We start from the raw sequence: 20,425 nt of genomic DNA on the forward strand, positions 1-20,425 counted from the left end.
CGATCGACGGTTTGCCTCGTTTCCCGTCTTCCACATGCACTGGCCTTTACATTTCGTGGCCTTTTCGCCCCACACACGATGGTACCAGCACAAACCATCATCGCTCTCGCGATTTGAACTGCGGGATGACGCTCGCGAACTAGGCCGTGATTTACGCCGGTGTCCGCGGGACTCGCGTAAAACTGCGTTTAGTTGCAGCCTTATTTGCCGGATCTCCTCGCGAAGAGAATCGGTCTCCGACGAACCGCTTGCCTGACTGCGGCCTATTTCCGCTATCCCCGTTCTGTTCCCGGGGATGTCGTGGATCCGATCGGCGATCTCTGCCAGCTTGATCCCTTCCTTGATGGACGTGGCGGCCAGGATCTGCTGCGTCTTGACCGGGAGACGGTTCCGCCAAATCTCGTTCAGGAATTCTTCGTTCACCACGGGTCCGGCGAGCCGTCGCAAGTGACGCAAAAATTGCGTTGGCGTACGGTCGCCAATTTCCTCCGTTTCTAGGAGTTTGCGGATCCGCGTGGTGTCCGAATCCGTGAGACGCCTCACCAATTCCGCCTTTAAAGTTTCGTACCGATCCACCGGGGGCGGGTTGAGGATAATTTCTTCCACCTCCTCGATGCTGTGGGTGTCGAGTCGAGCGACAACCAGATCGTATTTCTCCTGGTCACTTATGATTTTACCGACGGCGAATTGAGATTCCACATGTCTGAACCATAACGCTGGTTTCTGTGGCCAAAATGGTGGTACCTTCAAGGTGGTCGTGGCGATGTTGGCTCCACTAGCGTCCGTATGGTTGCTTTTTTCAGCCATTGTGAGAACGTACACAAACACTTATACCCCGTCGCCTATTTTACCAACGATCACGTCGGGGTCACCAGTTTTAGGTGACGTGGGGTAAATGAAATGATATGTGACGCGATGGTTTTACGGGTAACAAAAAATATAGTTTATTCACGAGAACTGTTTAACAATTAACAAATAATAAAGACTATAAAACACAACGAGAAAACTTGAGTCCATGAGAAAAATGCGAAGACCAAAATATACGGAAACTCTATGTCGCGTATAACAAAACCGTCGCGGGTGACTCAGACTAAAAACTCTCTGGAGCTATCGTTCTCCGCGAGAGTCCAAAGCTTTCTGCCCTTCTCGTTTCTGAGGCGCGTTAAATAATGTCCCCGAAAAACCGTTAAAATTGGGAGAGGTTCTCCACCCCCACAAGGGCATGGAGAAAGTTTCCTCCCCCACACATTGCATCCGGGGACTTCACTCTTAAGGGTACTGTAACGGTCGAGCCGAGGTTCTGGCAATCGTCACTTAAATGACCAAGCCCTCAACCCGACCTCCCATGGTACGCACTTGAGAAGGATGGAATTTCCGCGTCCGAAAATTCCACGTTCCCACGCACCATGGTCGCCACATAGATATTATATTTCTTGATTTTTTTTTTTTGATTGCCTTATTTATTCTGTAAAATTGTATCATGTATTTTTCTGTAAAATCATTAATTGTGCTTTTCGCAATAGCCATATTTTCAAAAGATATTTCAGTATCTTATTGCCAATAGCTATCTTTCCTTTGTCCTTTTTGTAATTCGTTGGACGTTTCTCACGTTTTCATTAATTTCAGTTACTGTCGCAATTTATCGTGCTGCGGAAATTGAAACTTACAGCTAGCGTCCAAGCGGCACGCAATTCTCGCGAAGTTGTTACTCTTGCGTGTCCCCCAAGCAAATTTTCCTGCATACTTCTCTTCATTTTTCAGATAATTACAGATGACACAACGACCTCCCTTTGAATACGTAACATATTTGCCACCGGAGAATTTTTTTCTTTTAAATGTTTACTCCGTTTTATTTCGTTGTGACGCTTTGTACAATACACTTTATTATAATATTCCACATTTTCACCGAACAAAAGAATAAATAATGTGAAACTGCCTTTTATAATCAAAATCACTGGAATTGCTCATTACCGCTTTCCGGTGTTCTTAACTAAATGAAAGCCACGTTAAAACTTTATCACGCTGCTACTTCACATGAATCTGCAATTCTAAATAATTCCTTGTTTACCCTAAGTTATTAGGGTTATTCCATACAAAATATATACGTTCGCTAAAGATCTTTAACTGCATTTTAATAATTTTATGTAACTATACTTTGGAAGGAAAAGGAAGCATAAGGTGTTTTGTAAACATTTTAAGGATTAACAACCAAAATCACTAAGATATAGTTCAATAAATGTAAATTGTAAATTGGTCTTACAAACTCACTCTAACCATTTTCAATTATGTTAAGATCGTGCTGGCCACTCTACAGCGCCTCTTTTGTTATAACATATGTGTATGTCTTTTCTACTTGATTAGTATAAACTGCTGTATCATGTTGTTCGAAGTGCAAGAGCGAGTACTTATTCATTGACTATTTAGTTTAACGTTCACATGAGCTTAAATAACCACCACTTGTCTTCAAATTAGTCGTTCTCTTCATAAATCGTAGTAATAACATCCTGACCTATCAAGCCCAGCCAAATGAAATTTTTCTCATTTTCTCATTTTGTCTCAAGAGAATGTGTCTTCACTCTCGTATCCACTTTCAGATCTTTTCTGAAAATTCGAACCGCTGCTTCATATGTTCATCTGTTATGGAAGACCCATATGTATTTCCCTGCGTTGCAAATATTTAGGAGGAGTTCCCCTAATATCAGACTACACCAAGTACAGTACAGTAGCTACAGCGTTTACTCGATATACAGTGGCGGTCATATACTTACGTACACTTCATATTTTAACTTTAAAACCTGACTTATTTCTACGGAACTCAGATAGTAGTGTCAACAATTTATTTCTAAGAATGTTAGATCCTGATGTACATATATGCAGTAGAACTTTGACTTATTTCGAGAAAATAAGTATTTTGTAAATATTTTATTGCGATCTGTCGGTTTTGTAGCGGACAACTACTTACGAACGCTACTGCATCGCACAGCTAAGCCAAATGTAAACAATATTTACTAATATCTGCTGAGCAGTGTTTACAGTTAGATGTATTACAATAGTGCTGTGATGAGTAAAGGAAGAAATATCACGCCAGAACAGCGGCGATTAGTGCAACAGCTTCGGAAGGATGGAATGTCCTACCGACAGATTTCCGCAAAATTAGAAATATTCGTTACGGCTTGCCATCAAGCTATACAACATATTAAACTTCATGGAACACCAGACAACGTTCCTCGTAAAATGAGACCTCGAAAAACTGATCAAAGAACTGATCGCAAGATTCATCGAATGTCTGAAGCGGACAGATTCAAAACTGCAGTTGCCATCCACAACGAAATATCAATAGATCTCCATGAAAAAGTAAGTGTTAGAACTGTCCGGCGAAGACTTAATGAGTTTCAATTATACGGACGCGTTGCCAGAAAGAAACCGCTCATTTCAGAAAAAAAATCGTCGCGCAAAAACATTTAAACTGGACGCCCCAGCAATGGTCCAGAGTAATTTTTACAGATGAATCAAAATTTAATCGATTTGGATCTAATGGTAAAATATACGTGAGACGTCGCAAAGGAGAAGAATTTCATAAAAATTGAATTAAACCGACTGTAAAAGGTAGTGGTAGCTCGGTACTCATTTGGGGGGGGGGGGCTATGGCATTGGAAGGTACAGGTCCTATTCATCGGATAATTGAAATCATGGACAGATACGTGTATTTGGATATTGTAAAAAATGTATTGCTACCATTCGCCAAAGAATACATGCCAAAAGAATGGATTTATCAAGCGGATAATGATCCGAAACATTCCGCAAAAGTTGACAAGACATTCTTGAGTGACAGTAATACTCACAATGAAGTGGCCAGCACAATTTCCGGATCTGAATCCAATCGAGATGCTGTGGATTCATGTCGACAAACATATAAATAAACATAAACCGAAAAATATTGATGAATTGTACATTATTGTACAGGAAACATGGAATTCGATACCTGCTAGCAGATGTGCTAGACTGCTAGACTTATTGAATCCATGCCGCGAAGATGTGTCGCAGTTATCAAAAATAAGGGTCTACATACGAAATATTGATGTATTATAATTATGAGTTAAAGAAACATGTGAAAATATAAGTGTTTCAATATGTACTTAACTATGTGTCTGCAAAAATTTTGACATTTCAGTATAAAAATATAAAAAACTTTTTAATTATAGTAAATTAAGGAAAGCTACTTTGATACCTTATTACATATATTGTAAACTTATAAAAAATATAATCGATTTTTGTATACTTGTTTAACGTATAAGTGTACAGGAAATAATATTTAATTTTCTTAACTGCACGTAAGTATATGGCCGCCACTGTATGTCCAAAACACGGGTCTATCCAGGGACATATATCGGCCAGGAGATACTATTCTTCGATACACTGCCGAACGTAGAAAAGGACAGCGAAGTTCGAGTAACCTCGGGCGCCGAGGAGAGTAACATAATACTGGTCGGGTATATCGATGTGAACCATTACTAATCCAATAACGAAACTTCTTTATTATTCATTATTTTTTTATGGGACTTTCACCAACATATTCGTGGCATTTTTCTAATAAAAACCAAATATGATATAATTGTGATGATATTTACTTGTAAAATGAACGATGAAAGTTACTTTCCATTACAATTATATTAACGGAAAAGTAGTGTAAATATGATCCGAATGATATCGTGTTGTTATCATATTAATCAGAAAAATTCAACAAATATATTGGTGAAAGTCTCATAAAAAAATATTTAATAATAAAAAAGTTCAATTTTTTGTTTAAAAGCCTGAGCTCACGCGAGTCTTTGGACTGTGCCAGTGGCCGCGATTCTCCATGTCTCTTTCTTTCCCATACGCTGTCCTTCTTTGCGTCCGAAACTGTTACCGTTCATTACACAAGTAAATATCATCGGCATTTATCATATTTGGTATAATTTTCATTAGAAAAATGCCACGAATATATCGGTGAAAGTCTCATAAAGAAATAATGAAAAATAAAGAAGTTTCGTTATTAGATTGGTAGTGGTTCCCTGGTCTCACACTGATACACCCGACCCGTAATATGTTTACAGTTCTCGGCGACCGAAGCCACTCGAGCTTCTTGGCCCCTCACGCGGCAGTGGCGATAGTTCTGGGACTTTTATCGATGAGGCATTTGGGACATTATATAGAGTAAATACTGTATATCACTAACATTCAAAATCTTACCGACTTGTTGTAATTTGTAAATTACAGAGGAACAACAACAAACAATAATCACTTTTTATCACGTTCCGGATACGTATGCACAACTAAAGACATCAATTGTTTGCGGCTAACAAGAATCCGGTTCAGCGTAGGAATTAATAAACTATTGTATTTATTAGTTAATAATTAATTTTTGTGGTCAGAAGACGTGTGACTGACTTAGATGAAATCTGAGGTTGTCGACGAGCGTTGCATTTGAAATACACAGGGCACGCTGGAAACTTAAAAGTCATATCCGTCTACAAGTCACAAAAGCCTATGACTACTAAGCGATCGTGACAAGAAGACTGAGAAATGTCTTTCTCCGATACAATGTTGCACGTAGCTCGAGAGACGGCTCTCAAGTTTCGGGCCCTCATCGCGGTGGTGTGGGTAGTTCCACTGACTCCAAATTGTAAGATTGGCACTGACTCGTAATGAGAGTTCATTGTATTGGCACGCGACGGCCGATTTTCAAGGGCTACGCCTCCTCGACCCGGCTGCGCGTCTCGCTCTCCTGTAAGGGTCGGCGATGTGAACAGCTACGTCAAAACTTCCCGTAGATCTTAGCAATTTGCCAAGCACGTCTAAACGTGCGCGAAGATCAAGTTATCACGGATGTTAATAAAATTTAGACAATACAATTAAAAATTATTTTTAAAATTTATCTTCTGAATTTATTTTCCAAATTTATTTTGGAAAGATGCCACAAATATGTTGGCGAAAGTCCCATAAGAAATAATGAAAAATAAAGAACTTTTGTTATTGGATTAGTAGTGGTTCACACTGATATATCCGACCCGTATTATGTTGCACTCATCGGCGACCGATGCCGCTTGAGATTCGCTGTCCTTATCTACGTTTGGCAGTGTAACAAAGAATAGTATCGTCTAGCCGATATATGTCACTGTGTAGACCCGTGTTGTGGACATACAGGGTGTTCATTTGAAAACTTTCTAGCCGAATATCTCGAAAAGTATGAAAGATATTAAAAAAGTGTAAAACAAGTCCAAGAAATTCAATCCAAGGATTTTGAGGGGGAAAGAGGTGGGCGGCAGTATCAGGTTTTTATTTGGGTGGCGTTTTCAATGTCATTTGAAGGTCAACTTTGTTTTTTCAAATGGAAACCTATACTTTTTATTATGGGATCTTATTGTACGTAAAATGACCAGCAATTTTCGTAGGATACTTTTTTATCCGCGCACTGGTTTCGGAGATACTTAAAGAGAAGTAGAGCGAAGCATATTATTGTGTAAAATTCGTTGACGCAAATCGTTGATTTTTTCCAGTTGTACTAGCACGGTAGCACGTACCGTTTGAAAACAAAATTGCCCTCTACTGATTTCTTATTTATGTAGTCTATTTTTCAATATAAGATTGTACTATTTAATCAAGTGTGAATCATCGTAATAACAGATACTACAGGGTGTCCCACATTAATTGGTACACCTAAATATCTTTCGTATGAGTTCGGCTCGAACCGTCGAACGAGTCAGACGTGTTTGCAAACAGAGCGCTACATCGTTCGTGCATTTGAAGTGTCCAGTTCAATATCGCGAGTGCTTACGAAATAGTTTATTGCATACAACCGAATTGTTAACGTCAAGTGCAGAGATGAAGCCCCCTGGTAACCAGGGGGCCTCATCTGAGAACAACTTAAAAAGCATGAACGTCTCTGTGTACAGTAATGTTCATTCAAACAAATCAACGAGCTCAACAAAAGTAACAACAGATAATGTTCCCTTGACGTACGCAGCCGCAACACAAAGTATTACATTCCCGACTAAAGAACAAGCGATTATCATGGATGCAATTGATGGTGTGTCTATCAAAGAATTCATATTAGCAGTAGCTAAAGTTATTTCACCGGTTAATATCAGATTCGCCTCTAGAATTTCGAACGGCAGAATCTGTATGTACCTCGCCAACCAGCACCTCGTAGAAAAACTGACCGACACCGATGTAAACATAAGCATCGGCGCTCACACACTGCGAATTCGTCCGCTCGTGACCAGGGCTAAGAGAATAATACTATCCAACGTGTGTCCGTTAATTCCGCATGATACAATTGAGAAAAAATTGACAGCTATGGGAATCAGGTGCGTGTCACAGCCTACATTCATAAGGGCTGGCATGAACGAACCGGGGTTTTCACACATTTTAAGTTTTCGGCGTCAAATATACATTGAACCCAGTGATGCTGTTAAACTCCCCGACAATATTCAGATTGAGCATGAGAACGTCAACTACTGGATTTATATTTCGGCAGATAATCCAAGATGTTTCATCTGTAAAAAAGACGATCACTTGGCCAAACGCTGTCCAAATGTTGGCAACACCATGCAAACTTTGTTGCCTGAAAAACCATCGTATAATCAGGCAAGAGGTAATACGTCTGAAGAAATCAAGGTTGCAGAAGACAACTTTAAAGTCACTGAACCTGAGACCAATATCTATGAGAGGAATGACAAAAGACCGTTATCCACTACCGAGTCAGGCTCTACCGCCAGGGGAATCGCAATCAATGATAACTTGTCATCAGATGACACCGACAACAAGACTAACCAGGAACAAAATCTCAAATATAAGCGAACAAAATTAAAGAAGACAACAAAGAAAATGCGAACAGAATCGTTTAGTAGCGACCAAGAAACCGACATTGAGGCAATGATGCTACCGATTAAAGAAATTCTAACTGAGCATCCGAACACCTATGTTTAAGACTACACCACTTTGATCAGCTTTCTGCGAGGAACTATTGGCAACTCCAATCACCTTGAGATAGCCAAAAAGTATACAGATGACACCAAAGCTTTAAGCAATATGCTATACGAAATCTACCCAAGCTTAACACACCGAGGCGCCAAAAGTCGGCTGACCAGAATTATCAAGAAATTAAAAGAGGGTAACACAGACCAAGACATCGCCTTAAACCCAGCTTAACAGTATCCTCAAAAATGGGACAACACACTATCGGTAATAACAATTTCTCAGCGTTACGCATCATATATTGGAACGCCAGGAGCATTGCACAACGCAAAGAAGAGTTGGAACAAATGCTACAAGAGATTGACATTTTCATTTGTGTTGAAACATGGCTCAAACCGGAAATGAGAATAGCATTCAAAGGTTTTAACACGGTTCGCAAAGACAGAACTGGCAGAAGAGGAGGTGGTATCGCTATCTTTATCAAAAGATCCATTGACTACTGTATATTACCAAATATTAGATCTTTTAATAATCTCATAGAAACATGTAGCATTAAGTTAGTAAACACTGTCCCATCTATTAACATAGTGGCACTCTATAGACCACAAGGCCCCTCTTTAGGACAAAACAAATGGGATTGGATCATGCAAACAGTCTCAGACTTGCAACCTTGTCTCTTAGTAGGTGATTTCAATGCGCATAATACAGTATGGAATTGTTCAGGTAATGATTGTAACGGGGATAGATTATTTAATAGCTTATTAAGTCACAACATCTTTTTGCACAATCCTGACTCTTTAACACATGTCGATTTAAGTAACAATAGTAAATCTAACATTGACTTGATTTTTACGACTCCGGATTTAGCTGAGAAAACTCGGATAAATATTCTGGACGATACTCATGGATCTGACCATTTTCCTATCGGTATAGAAATTAGTATTGAAAAAACTAGACATATTTACAGGAAAGTAACAAATAAATTGTCTTCAACAAGAACGGATTGGGATAAGTATCAAGAATTAATGGCACAAAATTTCCAATTATTTTTATCACGCGAATTCAATATACTAGATTGCGTGGAAAAATATAACTTCTTTACTGATTATCTAAGAGAAGCTATTATAAAGAACACACCCTCGAAGGTGACGGTCAACGACAATATACATCGAAACCCAGTACCGTGGTGGGACAAAGAATGTGAACGAGTCAAGAGGTTGAGGAGAGCAGCCTACAAGAAATGGCAACACACTTATGAAATGTCGGACCTAGTTAACTATAAAAAACTCGTTGCAACCGCAAAGAAAACATTCAAGTTAAAAAAAAGGGAGTATTTTCACAAATTTATTTCAGAGTTTGACACTAAAAGGGGCAGTAAATACTTCTGGAATACCTGCAAAAAACTGAAAAATAAATGGACATATACCGGGAATAAAACAATGTCTGCTGACCAACGCCTAGAAAGAATACATGAATGCTTAGATAAAATTGCTCCCCCTTGGGCTGCCTGCAACCCAGACGGCTTTTCACAGGCGCCTCATAATCAATTCTTTGACAAACCTTTCGATTTCACTGAATTTAATTTTGCATTGGATTTTAAGAATGACAAATCTGCACCCGGAAAAGACGGCATAAACTATCTCTCACTAAAACTTCTGCCTTGTAACATTAAACTGGTCCTGCTAGATATATTCAACGAAATGTACCTGGAAAAACGATATCCCCAAGAGTGGCAGTCGGTTCAGATGTTTTTCATTGATAAACCCAATAAATTGGGCGTTAGACCTATTTCCCTGGCTTCATGTGTATGTAAACTTTTTGAAACCATGATAAAGAACAGGCTAGAATGGTGGCTGGAAAATCAAAATATTCTACCCACGTCTCAAGCAGGATTTCACAAGGGTAAATCATGCTCTGATAATTTAGTTTCTTTATTAACCAGCATCGACACCGCAAAAAATCAAGGTAAAGACACCCTAGGAGCCTTTCTAGACGTACAAGCTGCTTTCGACAATGTGAATTGTAGTCTGCTTATTCAGAAACTAATCCAGATAGGCTGCTCTCCTGTAGTCATAGGATTTATCAAACATATAACGCTTGGCAGGAAAATTACCGCTATTGATAGAACCACAAGCACTATCACAAGAACAACCTGGAAAGGTTTGCAACAGGGAGGAGTTCTAAGTCCGCTACTATATAACTTATATGTAGCTGAAATTATTAAGAACATTCCAGACAACGTTCAAATATCGCAATTTGCAGACGACATTGCTGCCTACTGCAGCACCCCTACCATCAACGATAGCAAAAGGTTACTCGAACAATCGATAAATACTATTAATGCTAATCTCAAATCTGTTGGCCTTGACCTGTCTCCTAAAAAAACGGTATTTGTTCACTTTAATAATAGACGTATCCTACCGGGTAAAACCGAAATTATAATTGACAACCATGTCATCAAATCAAGCGAAACAGTTAAATTTCTAGGAATCAATTTTGACTTTGACATGAGCTTTAAAGTTCATATAAATAATGTGAGGAAAAAATGTTTTAGGCTTCTAAATATTATGAAATTTCTTTCTGGCGTTTCATGGGGTGCTTCACCCGAGACTTTGTTGTTAATATACAGTAGTCTCATAAGACCAATTATGGAATATAATTGCTTCATATATTATCCGAAAAACAAAAACCTAATCCTTAAATTAGATCGAATTCAGTATGCTGCAATTCGAGTGGCACTGGGGTACAGAATTAGCACGCCCACAAATGTTTTGCTTAGCGAAGCTAAAGTTATTTCCCTTCGGGATAGAGTCAATTTTCTAGCTAGAAAATATCTACTCAAATGTTACTCTTATACAACCTCAACTTCAAACAAAATACTGTTTAAAAACAACACAGACCTGATTGCCATTCCTCCCAACAGACGAACGAAACACTCTCTGCTAGTTGAAAACCTCCTTAATTTGCTAGAAACAAGACCTGATCTAGAGATTGCTGAAAAACATCCTATTTTTACCACAGACTATAACATCCTATTTAATATTCCACCTAGTGATGTTTATTTAGGTCAATCATTACAAGATTCTTCCGACCCTAATATTCCGTTACGAGATTTTATCGAATCCAACCCTCCGAATACGGTTGCAATCTATACCGATGGCAGTGCAACAGAAAACTCCGAATCAGTAGGTGCCGCATTATACTGCCCACAATTAAATATCTCCCAAAAATTTAGTTTAAACAAGCACGCATCAATTTTCACAGCAGAATGCTACGCCATTAGCCGAGCACTGGACATTGCCAATTTATATAGTAATACTACAAATTTTCTCATTTTCACCGACTCGCAAAGTACAATCAAGTCACTACAGAAGCCAACCTTCAAATATAGTATCAGTAACCATATCATTGAAATCAAAACTAAGTACTCTACGTTTATATTAAACAACAAAGGCCAAAATTTTATTAAGTTTATCTGGATACCAGCACATGTAGGAATTATCGGTAACGAAGAAGTAGACTCACTTGCGAAAGAAGCGACCAAAGAAACCCCTTCACCAGATATCAAGGTTTCATTCGGTGACCTAACCAGAGACCTCAAAATTCAAGCAAGATTGTCCACTAACACCCTAATCAAAAAGGAAGGTCTAATCAAAGGTGTGAACTATGTTAGATTTCATCACAAGGACAAAGGCAAGCCATGGTACACTGGTCTTGCGCTCTCTAGAGATTTTCTAGTTTTTGTTAATAGATGTCGAGCTAATCACTATAATTTAAATGGTTCTTTGGCGAGAGTTAACTTTATAGCTAACAGTGCTTGCCAATGCGGAGCAGAACTCCAAGACCTAAATCATGTTATATGGCAATGCCCAGACTATGAAAACGAACGCAATACATTGGAAACAAAGCTCCTCAAAGGCAAGTACTGTTTCCCTCTTTGTATTAGTTCCTTCTTATGTAAACCTGACATAAAAGGACTGAAAATAATTTATAATTTCCTTAAACAATGTTCCGTTAGACTTTAAAAACAGTGTAAACCTATTTAATGTAAGCTAGATGTAATAATATTGTACTTGCTATATAAACCACTTGGTTTAAAGCAATAAATAAATAAATAAATATCTTTCGTATTTACAGTTCTATCAGAAAACTTCAGAGGACAAAGTGACACTATTGCAGGGGGCAATATAATGGTGAAGAAAAAATTTTTTTATGTCGTGTTTTTTAATGAAATTTCAAGGTCACCGATGTTTTTTTAAATGGAATAGTATATTTTTTTACGATAGCATCATAGACAATAAAAAACTGAATTTAGTGGATACCACCTTTTTGACCTTGAAATGACCTTGAGTAAGAATAATCACGTTGAAGCGGATGAAATGTGGAAGTTTAAAACGTACGTGTTTCAGCAAAGATTGCGCGTTGTTTACGTCGGGTTGACCTTTACATATCATAATAAATGTTCAAAATAGTTTTCATAGTAAACAGCGTATGTTTATGTTACAGTATGCATCATTGAGATCGTTAACAGAAGGTTAATCGGTTAGAATAAGTACGTTGTTCCATCTGCATTATTCGAGTTCGAAACGTGAAAGTGATAACAATGCGTTATACTGTACAGGAACAAATCGATATGCAGCAAAGGATTACTGCAGCATGTGCTTCAATTACGTCTGAGGAAATCGACAATGCCTACAGATCATTTATTAAAAGATTTCAACATTGCATAAATGAGGATGGTCAACATTTCGAACATTTATTATGATATGTAAAGGTCAACCCGACGTAAACAACGAGCAATCTTTACTGAAACACGTAAGTTTTAAACTTCCAAATTTCATCCGCTTCAACATGATTATTCTTTTCGAAACTATAGGACAGTTTACTGTGAATCCTACTAGTTCAATTCGAAAAGTTTCAATGGTAACTGGTGTACCAGTGGGATCTGTGCACAAATTACTTAGACATAACAAGTTTCATCCTTATAAAATGCAGTTGCATCAAAAGTTATTGGAAGATGACTTTGACAGGTGGAGTGAGTTTTGTGAGGAATTAACAAATATGATCAACGTTACTCCTAATCTAATTAAAAACATTTGTTTTAGTGACGAATGCACTTTTTTCTTAAACGATGCTGTAAATCGTCATAACTGTCGTTATTGGAGTGACAAAAATCCACATCTTATTAGAGAAAGTAATACTCAATGGCCGAAAAAAAAGAAATGTTTGGGCAGGCATTTTAGGAAATGCTGTTATAGGTCCTCTGTTTTTCCAAGAGAATTTGAATGGCAATCAGTATTTAAATTTACTGGACGACATCATTGATCCACTTAAAACAGAATGTCTTGAAAACCAAAAAGATGAAAACGACAATTTTTGTTTTTCAAACTTTTACGTTTTTCACAGTCTGTCACTGGAGCGCGGGTCGCGTAAAAATACGTATTTAGTAGATTTAAATACGATGGGCATTGTATGTATGGTGTTCGTGTTGCTAAGCAACGCTTTGCATTGTTTCTTCCCACAAGTTTTGTTTGTCGAGCTATTCGGTCTTTTGTTGAGTTACTTGGTCTTTTGTCGAGTTCCTAGCTCCAGAATGCTTTAAACGGTACCATACTGTGAAGAATTATTAAAGTATTATCAGTGCTATTTGTATTTGCTATGAAAATGTCGTTTTTTTTTTTGTTAAAATAATCATAGAATATATATTTAAGTGTAAAATAAAAAAAGTTTCGTTGAGAAAAACGAAGTAGTTTTTGATTTATAGCGATTTTACTAAATGACCAAACTCTCGCGAAATTCACGAAAAAACGCCCGCCGCACGCGTAAGTCCGCGGCGAGGTATACTCGCATGCCAAGTGTTAAACAGTCGATTCTCACTAAGATGTATCGGTAGAAGAGGTGTTACACATTGAGTGGCCACCAAGATCACCAGATCTAACTCTAGTCGACTTCTTTTTGTGGGCATAATTAAAGTCTGTTGTTTATAAAACACAACCAGAAAGCGTCAACGATTTGCGTCGCAGAATTCTACAGAAATGTAGAGCTATTCCAACAGATACCTTCAAAAATGTTCGTTCAGAATTTGAGAATCGTCTGTATTATTGTTTAGAAAACAACGGAGAACATTTTGAAAATTTGTGATAGTTATAAAGAAATTACAAACTTCCACGCAGCATAAGTATAACTCGCTCTACTTCTCTTTAAATATCTCCGAAACTGGTGCGCAGATAAAAACAAGTATCCTACGAAAATTGCTGGTCTTTTTACGTACAATAAGATCCCATAATAAAAAATATAGGTTTCCATTTGAAAAAACAAAGTTAACCTTCAAATTACCTTGAAAACGCCAAGCAAATAAAAAACTGATACTGCCCCCCTCTTTCCCCCCCGAAATCCTTGGACAATGTGTTTTACACTTTTTTAATATCTTTCATAATTTTCGAGATATTCAGCTAGAAAGTTTTCAAATGAACGCCCTGTAAATCGAGAACACACTGTATTGGAGTCTATTTTGAAGAAGAAGTACATCTATTGTCTCGAATGTAAATATTTACCAAACCTTCTGTAGAGCCGTCAGGATCGTTTTCTCTTCGGAATTATAGCAAACTGTTTCTACTCTCATATAATTTGTACTTTGTTTGTATTATAGTTTATACCTTGGATGATTTCCTATCATAGTTTTTTTAGTAAAACTGTATCTCAAGTTGATAAAAGTAACAGGAAACGGTGTAGCCGGATAAGGAGATCAAAAGTGCCCCTAAACCAAACTGAATTTGCAATAAGCCATTCGATACCTTATCTAAAGAAAATACTTTGTGTCAATTTTCATGCCTATATGTCGACATGAGGGGTAGTAATGGGGTGACAAAGAAAATCAGGTTTTTCCGTAATTTGTCTTATCCTCTTCAATTGAAAACTCAGAAAAAGATCGAGCATACTTTAGTTATTAGAATGCGTATCAGTAAATTTTTCAGAATTTTTAACTGCTAAACCGAATTTAAAAAAATAAAAATACTTTTAAATGGCGATTTCTTGTAGAAGTTATGAGATACTAAGTTTATATTTATGCAGCTTTAACATTTTCTTATGGTTATTAACATATAATTTTTTCAGATTTTCAAAGTGGGGGCACATAGCTAAAAAAATCAAAAACCGTAATCAATGATGACAACGACGAAAACTAATGCAGCTGAGGGGTAAAAACTCTTTCATGGAAGTACATGCATATTATTTAGAATTTGATATAATATCCATCTAAGAAATTAATTGTACGAGTCATATGAACATGGTACGTGTACGGGCATGGAAAAGGTAAAAAATTATAAGTTAAAAACCATAACGAGATGCAAAAACTGTAAAAATATAAGCTTAGTATCTCATAACTTCTACAAGAAATCGGCATTTCAAATTGTTTTTATTTATTAAAATTCGGTTTCAAAGCTAAACATTCTGAGAAAATCCATAGATGTGCATTCTAATAGCTACAATATTCCCGTGTTTTCACAATATTCAATTGAAGAGGATAAGAGAAATTACGGAACAACCTGATTTTTTTTGTCACCCCATTACTACCCGCCATGTCGACATATAGGGTTGACAATTGCCACAAAGTATTTTCTTTGGATAAGCTATCGAATGAGCTGTTGCAAATTCAATTTAGTTTGGGGAACTTCCATATCCAGCTACAACGTTTGTTCAAAAGCTTATGTAGTGCAAACGATGGACTGTTACATATTCCTTGCAAAAACAAATTGACCTGAACACAACATGAGCATTCGAAAGTTGAATTATGCTTGAGATCCTTTTTCCGTGATAGATTTTTTATGTTTCTTACATTTTTTAAAAATTGGTTACTGTGCAATCACTCTTTATATGACCCTATGTGTTTGTGCATTAAAGATTCTTAAATATACATATGAAAGTATATGGGTATACAATAAAAATGTTTTTATTATTAATATTAGTATTATTGTATATCAGTTTTTCATTTCGGTACGTATTTTCAAAGAAGTATTTAGGTCAATAAATAAAATAAACTGGCTTAATATAAAAATACTTTTCTGAAATGTTATGAATAAAAAAAGAAGTTTTGATAATATTATGCAATTCTAAAATATTTACAAGTTTCAAGCAGCGGTTAATTTGGTGTTTTAAAGTTGAATGATGTTGAATTGGAGACACGTACCTAAAACAGACAAAAGAGTAAACTATTATAGATTATTCGAATCTCTCCGTTTAGTATTGTAACATATTTAAAAAATGAAGATTTCAATTCTACGACAGTAGAAGTAAAGTAAAATTCATCTCCATATGTTTACAATGTAAAAATCTACAATGTAAAAAAACCAAAAGCTCGGTGAAAAAGGAAGTGTAATTAAGTTCATTACGTCTTCCGTTTGTTTTGCTTTACTGACGCCAATGGAGATAAAATTGTACTCGTTTTAAGTCTCTAAATTCTTCTAGGAAAATATGAAACCATATAAGGTTCTGTAGTCTAATCATAAATTAGTTATTACAGAAAAAATGATCTTTGAAGTGAAAATAAAATCAATTCTTATTTTAAAATTCACACTGGATACACCAGATATGTCAAAATGACTTGATTCCAATTCTTTTGCAATTCTTGAAATTACAGGGGAATCATGGGGAATTCTTTGACAAGCTTCTTTTTTCAAGCATATATTATAATAAAAATTGAACGTTTGAATAAATCCAATCTTCTCATTTTTATAAAGTAAGACGTATCAGTCGCGTTTAGTGCATGGTAGTTCTAATGTGAAAAAATTAAGTATGTTCATAGTACTTTAACCACACTGTCAAACACTAATTCTGCACTTCGAATGAATGTCTTAATTTTCAAAATAAATTTAGAAATGAGCGACAAAATTGATGCGTTGAAGACATTACACTGTCTTTAAAAATTGTTTAAACGTGTTTTAATCACTTTCATCATTCGACAAAAAAATGTATAAAGTTGAAAATTTTACTATTCCAAAGTGAAATTTCTCAAAAACTGAGCATGATGACGAAAAATGTCTTTCGGGTTACTGTTGAATAAATCAAAATCTACAAGAATCACTTGCTCGTTATTGAAGCAAAACAAAACAGATTAATTTGTTAGACAGCATTATCGTACGCAACACATTGCGGATACAAATTTGTAGGCAAATACAAACAGAAAAGTTAATATAGACTTTTTGTAGGTCACGCGTTGAGTTCACGAATGTCAAGAAATAATGTATAGCTGTCAAAAAAGTCCATCATGCTTATCGTAAAGAGTGCGATAATTTGTCCAATTTATGGTTTCGCAAAAACCGTGTGCACGACACTTTGTTTTTGTTCTGCAGTTTAGGCGTCACAAAGGATTGGTATAAACACTTTTTTTTGGTGGAATCACCGATTATTTGGACAACAGCAGACAGCGAACGGAGAAACATACATCATCGGGTACGAAAACGGCGATCATTCGCGGCTGCTTCCTCTTCTTGCGCGCCATCTTTGATTTCAGGTGACCGGAAGGCGACTACTCAAACTTGCGGAATTGCGGCGACGAAAACACACGAGCTCGCGAACTAACCTAAATATGAGGAAAACGAGAGTCGTGCGGGAAGACGCTAAACTGGGAACTTGAACCGCTGACCAGATACGAGAAAAGGTGTATGCCTTTGTTCCTCAACCACGTCAGGTCGCCCCCCGGGTTAGCGTTTACATACATTAACGATGCTGATTTATGAAAATTTATGGATCACCATTTCCATGACGTGACCGAAGAAACATTACGTCCGATAAAGTATTTTTGTTTTAGCTTTATTGAAGGAAAACAAAGTGTTGAACACAATTTTATGAACGCTGCATACGTCACTCTTGATTCGACAGAGACACGTGCAGAATATTTTCTGTCCTTGACCTTGAATGACCTTGGACTAATTATAGTCACTGAATTCCTAATGAAAGGGACTATCATTGTAGGTGTTTAAAAAAGGGTGGTTCCATTTAAAAAAGTCAAGGTGACCTTGATATCTCCAAAAAAATGACATAAAAACAAAAATTTTTTTTGCATCGTGTCAGCCCCATTGTACCATTCAACTTTGTCCTTACCATATTTTACGTATCTTTAGAAACAACAAAGATATTTGAGGTGCTAACGTTTGGTGACTCACCCTGTATATATATATTCTTCCCGTTATTTTTTTTTCTATTACTGTCATATATGGATTTACTTCTAATAAATATCTAAGTACAGTTATGTGTGTTTTATTAATTTTATTTAAAAAAAAATTTTGGGCGTTAATGGGTTAAAAGAAAAACTTCCTTCTCTTTTTATACGATTTGTTTGACTTGACAACGATATAACCCCACGTCTTGCAAGAAAAATTATACTTATTAAATGTCTAGATTTACCGCAGGGGCTAAATATTGGTAACAAAACAACTCATATTTTATTGAGGTTTGAAAGAAATGAATGATATCTAGTATACAGTGTTTACTCGATATATGTCCAAAACACGGGTCTAGCTAGGGACATATATCGGCCAGGAGATACTATTTTTTGATCCATGCCGAACGTAGAAAAGGACAGCGAAGCTCTAGAGGCCTCGATTCATGACCCCTCACGGGGTATACCCCGCAGCAGTGGGGATAGTACTGAGACTTTTATCAGTTATGCATTTGGGACATATATAGAGTAAATACTGTATTTTGTTTGAAATCTTCATCGTGTGACCTACTTGATATTATAAAGCACAGCTGTTCAACATGCCTATTAGCGGGCAAGGGCGCCCGCCGATGCCCGTGGGCACAGCTACTGGTAAAACTACGGGCAAGTGACTTAGTGGAGTGGGGGCAGTGTGGCCACATGAGGAAAAGGAGCACGAATGGAGGGGAAAGAGTTACCCTACCTCTGCCAGTACCGGAGTATGCACGACAAAGACGAAACGTGTCGGAAACTTGGGGAATAGCGCAGCACAGGCCTGTCCAACCCGCGGCCCGCGGATTGCAGTTAGCCCGTTCTTCCACCTCTTCATTCCGTTAAGGTGGGAAGTGACGTTCCCCCACTACTTGACATGGTCGTATCGCCAGAAGCGCATGGCATTTGTTTCTATCGCGAATTTATTCCTATCGTATATTATTGTTATAATAATAGAAGGAGCCTGTGGAGAAACGAACAGATTAATGGTGGAGACCATGTGACCCGCGACGAAGAAGTTGGTCGGGTCTGGCTCAGTAGAAGGGAAAACTAGAGTGGGGCAACAAGTTTTGATCTGGCGACATTGCGCTGAACATCTCTGTTATAAGGTGATGTTGGACACAAATTCTAAAAAAAAGTTGTTTCGTACTTTTCTCACATAATTTGACAATTGATCGGGCTTTTACCTAACTGTTAATTGTACTCGTTATACATTGCTATTTTTCTTGGCGGGGATTGTTTTGTCAGCATTTTGAGCTTGGTGTTGAAAGTGAAAAGTACCTTTTGTTCTTAAAAAAATTAAGTAAAAATCAAAATAAAATTCATACATAATATACCAATTTTATTAACGGTTTATTTTTGGAACGGCGGGTTTGTGAATTCTCGTGCTTTAACCTTTGCATGTTCCTCAAAAATAATTGCGCAAAAAATCTTACCCTGGTTTTCACGTATTGTACACTTTAATTCAGCTTGCTATGTTTTATTCGCAATCTTATATTTTAAACGAATACATCAAATTACAAAAAAAGACGGAGAAGCGTATAAGAATTAACTGTAAAAACTACACGAATGTCGTCTGCAGAAAATACTTCTACAAACTCTACTAAATATGATTAACAATAACATTAATTCTTTTTATTTTTTAATAAATAACGTAAATAATTAGTTGTTTCTGCTGCTTCAGTCTATACACATGTAATATTGGAATGGTTATGTCAAAAAGTTGACTCTTGAGCAGCTATAAAATTGATAATAACAATATAATTGTATTATGTCAAACGTTTCTCCTTACTATTCATTTCATACTAATTCAAAAGCACAACATTTTCCTAAAGACTGACATACGTCACTGGAAAGGGTATACAATAAACCTTTAACGATGCATTTTGATTGAAAATTGTGTGATACCATTTTGAAAACAGCAAGTTTCCTTCACCATTTATTTCTGAGAGAACTGAATAACGCGAAAAAGTTACATAACTAATAAATAATGTAGAATATTGTAGAACATTAAATATTATGTCAACCGCTTGGTCTTCTTATGATTGGACGAAAAGTGACAGTTCGTAAAAACTATCAGACTTGGGTAATTTTACAGATATTTAACATATGAAAATCTGCCACGATCTTTTTTTATTTAGTTATGTTTTTAGATAAAACAAATGTAAAAGAGTTGCTTTTTGCGACTTTTATTTGAGTCTGTAACGAAAATTTAAACAATACGTTTTATAAAACTGTGTCAATTGTACATATTTTGAAAATTTCGTCAAAATCGGTCAA

At 36.8% G+C, this 20,425-nt stretch overlaps 1 protein-coding gene across 6 annotated transcripts in view; it reads right to left on the minus strand.

Annotated features, from left to right (window-relative positions):
* The window catches only part of Cnc (NFE2 like bZIP transcription factor cap-n-collar), a 292,479-nt gene that overhangs the window by 238,937 nt on the left and 33,117 nt on the right, over positions 1-20,425 (minus strand). Inside the window, exons 1-2 of one of the 6 annotated variants that reach the window (XM_076789363.1) lie at positions 17,399-17,418; positions 16,081-16,144 (exon numbers count right to left, since the gene is read on the minus strand). The exons of 3 other annotated variants lie outside the window; for them this stretch is intronic. In XM_076789363.1, the coding sequence (XP_076645478.1) occupies positions 16,081-16,144; positions 17,399-17,403 (69 nt within the window). In that variant the 5' untranslated portion in view covers positions 17,404-17,418. Of the gene's footprint in view, positions 1-16,080; positions 16,145-17,398; positions 17,471-20,425 lie in introns of those variants that run through there. 2 more of the 6 variants (XM_076789361.1, XM_076789364.1) reach the window with 2 other exon arrangements.

Source organism: Halictus rubicundus, chromosome 6, assembly GCF_050948215.1.
Source record: "Halictus rubicundus isolate RS-2024b chromosome 6, iyHalRubi1_principal, whole genome shotgun sequence".
Taxonomy (NCBI): Eukaryota; Metazoa; Arthropoda; class Insecta; order Hymenoptera; family Halictidae; genus Halictus; species Halictus rubicundus.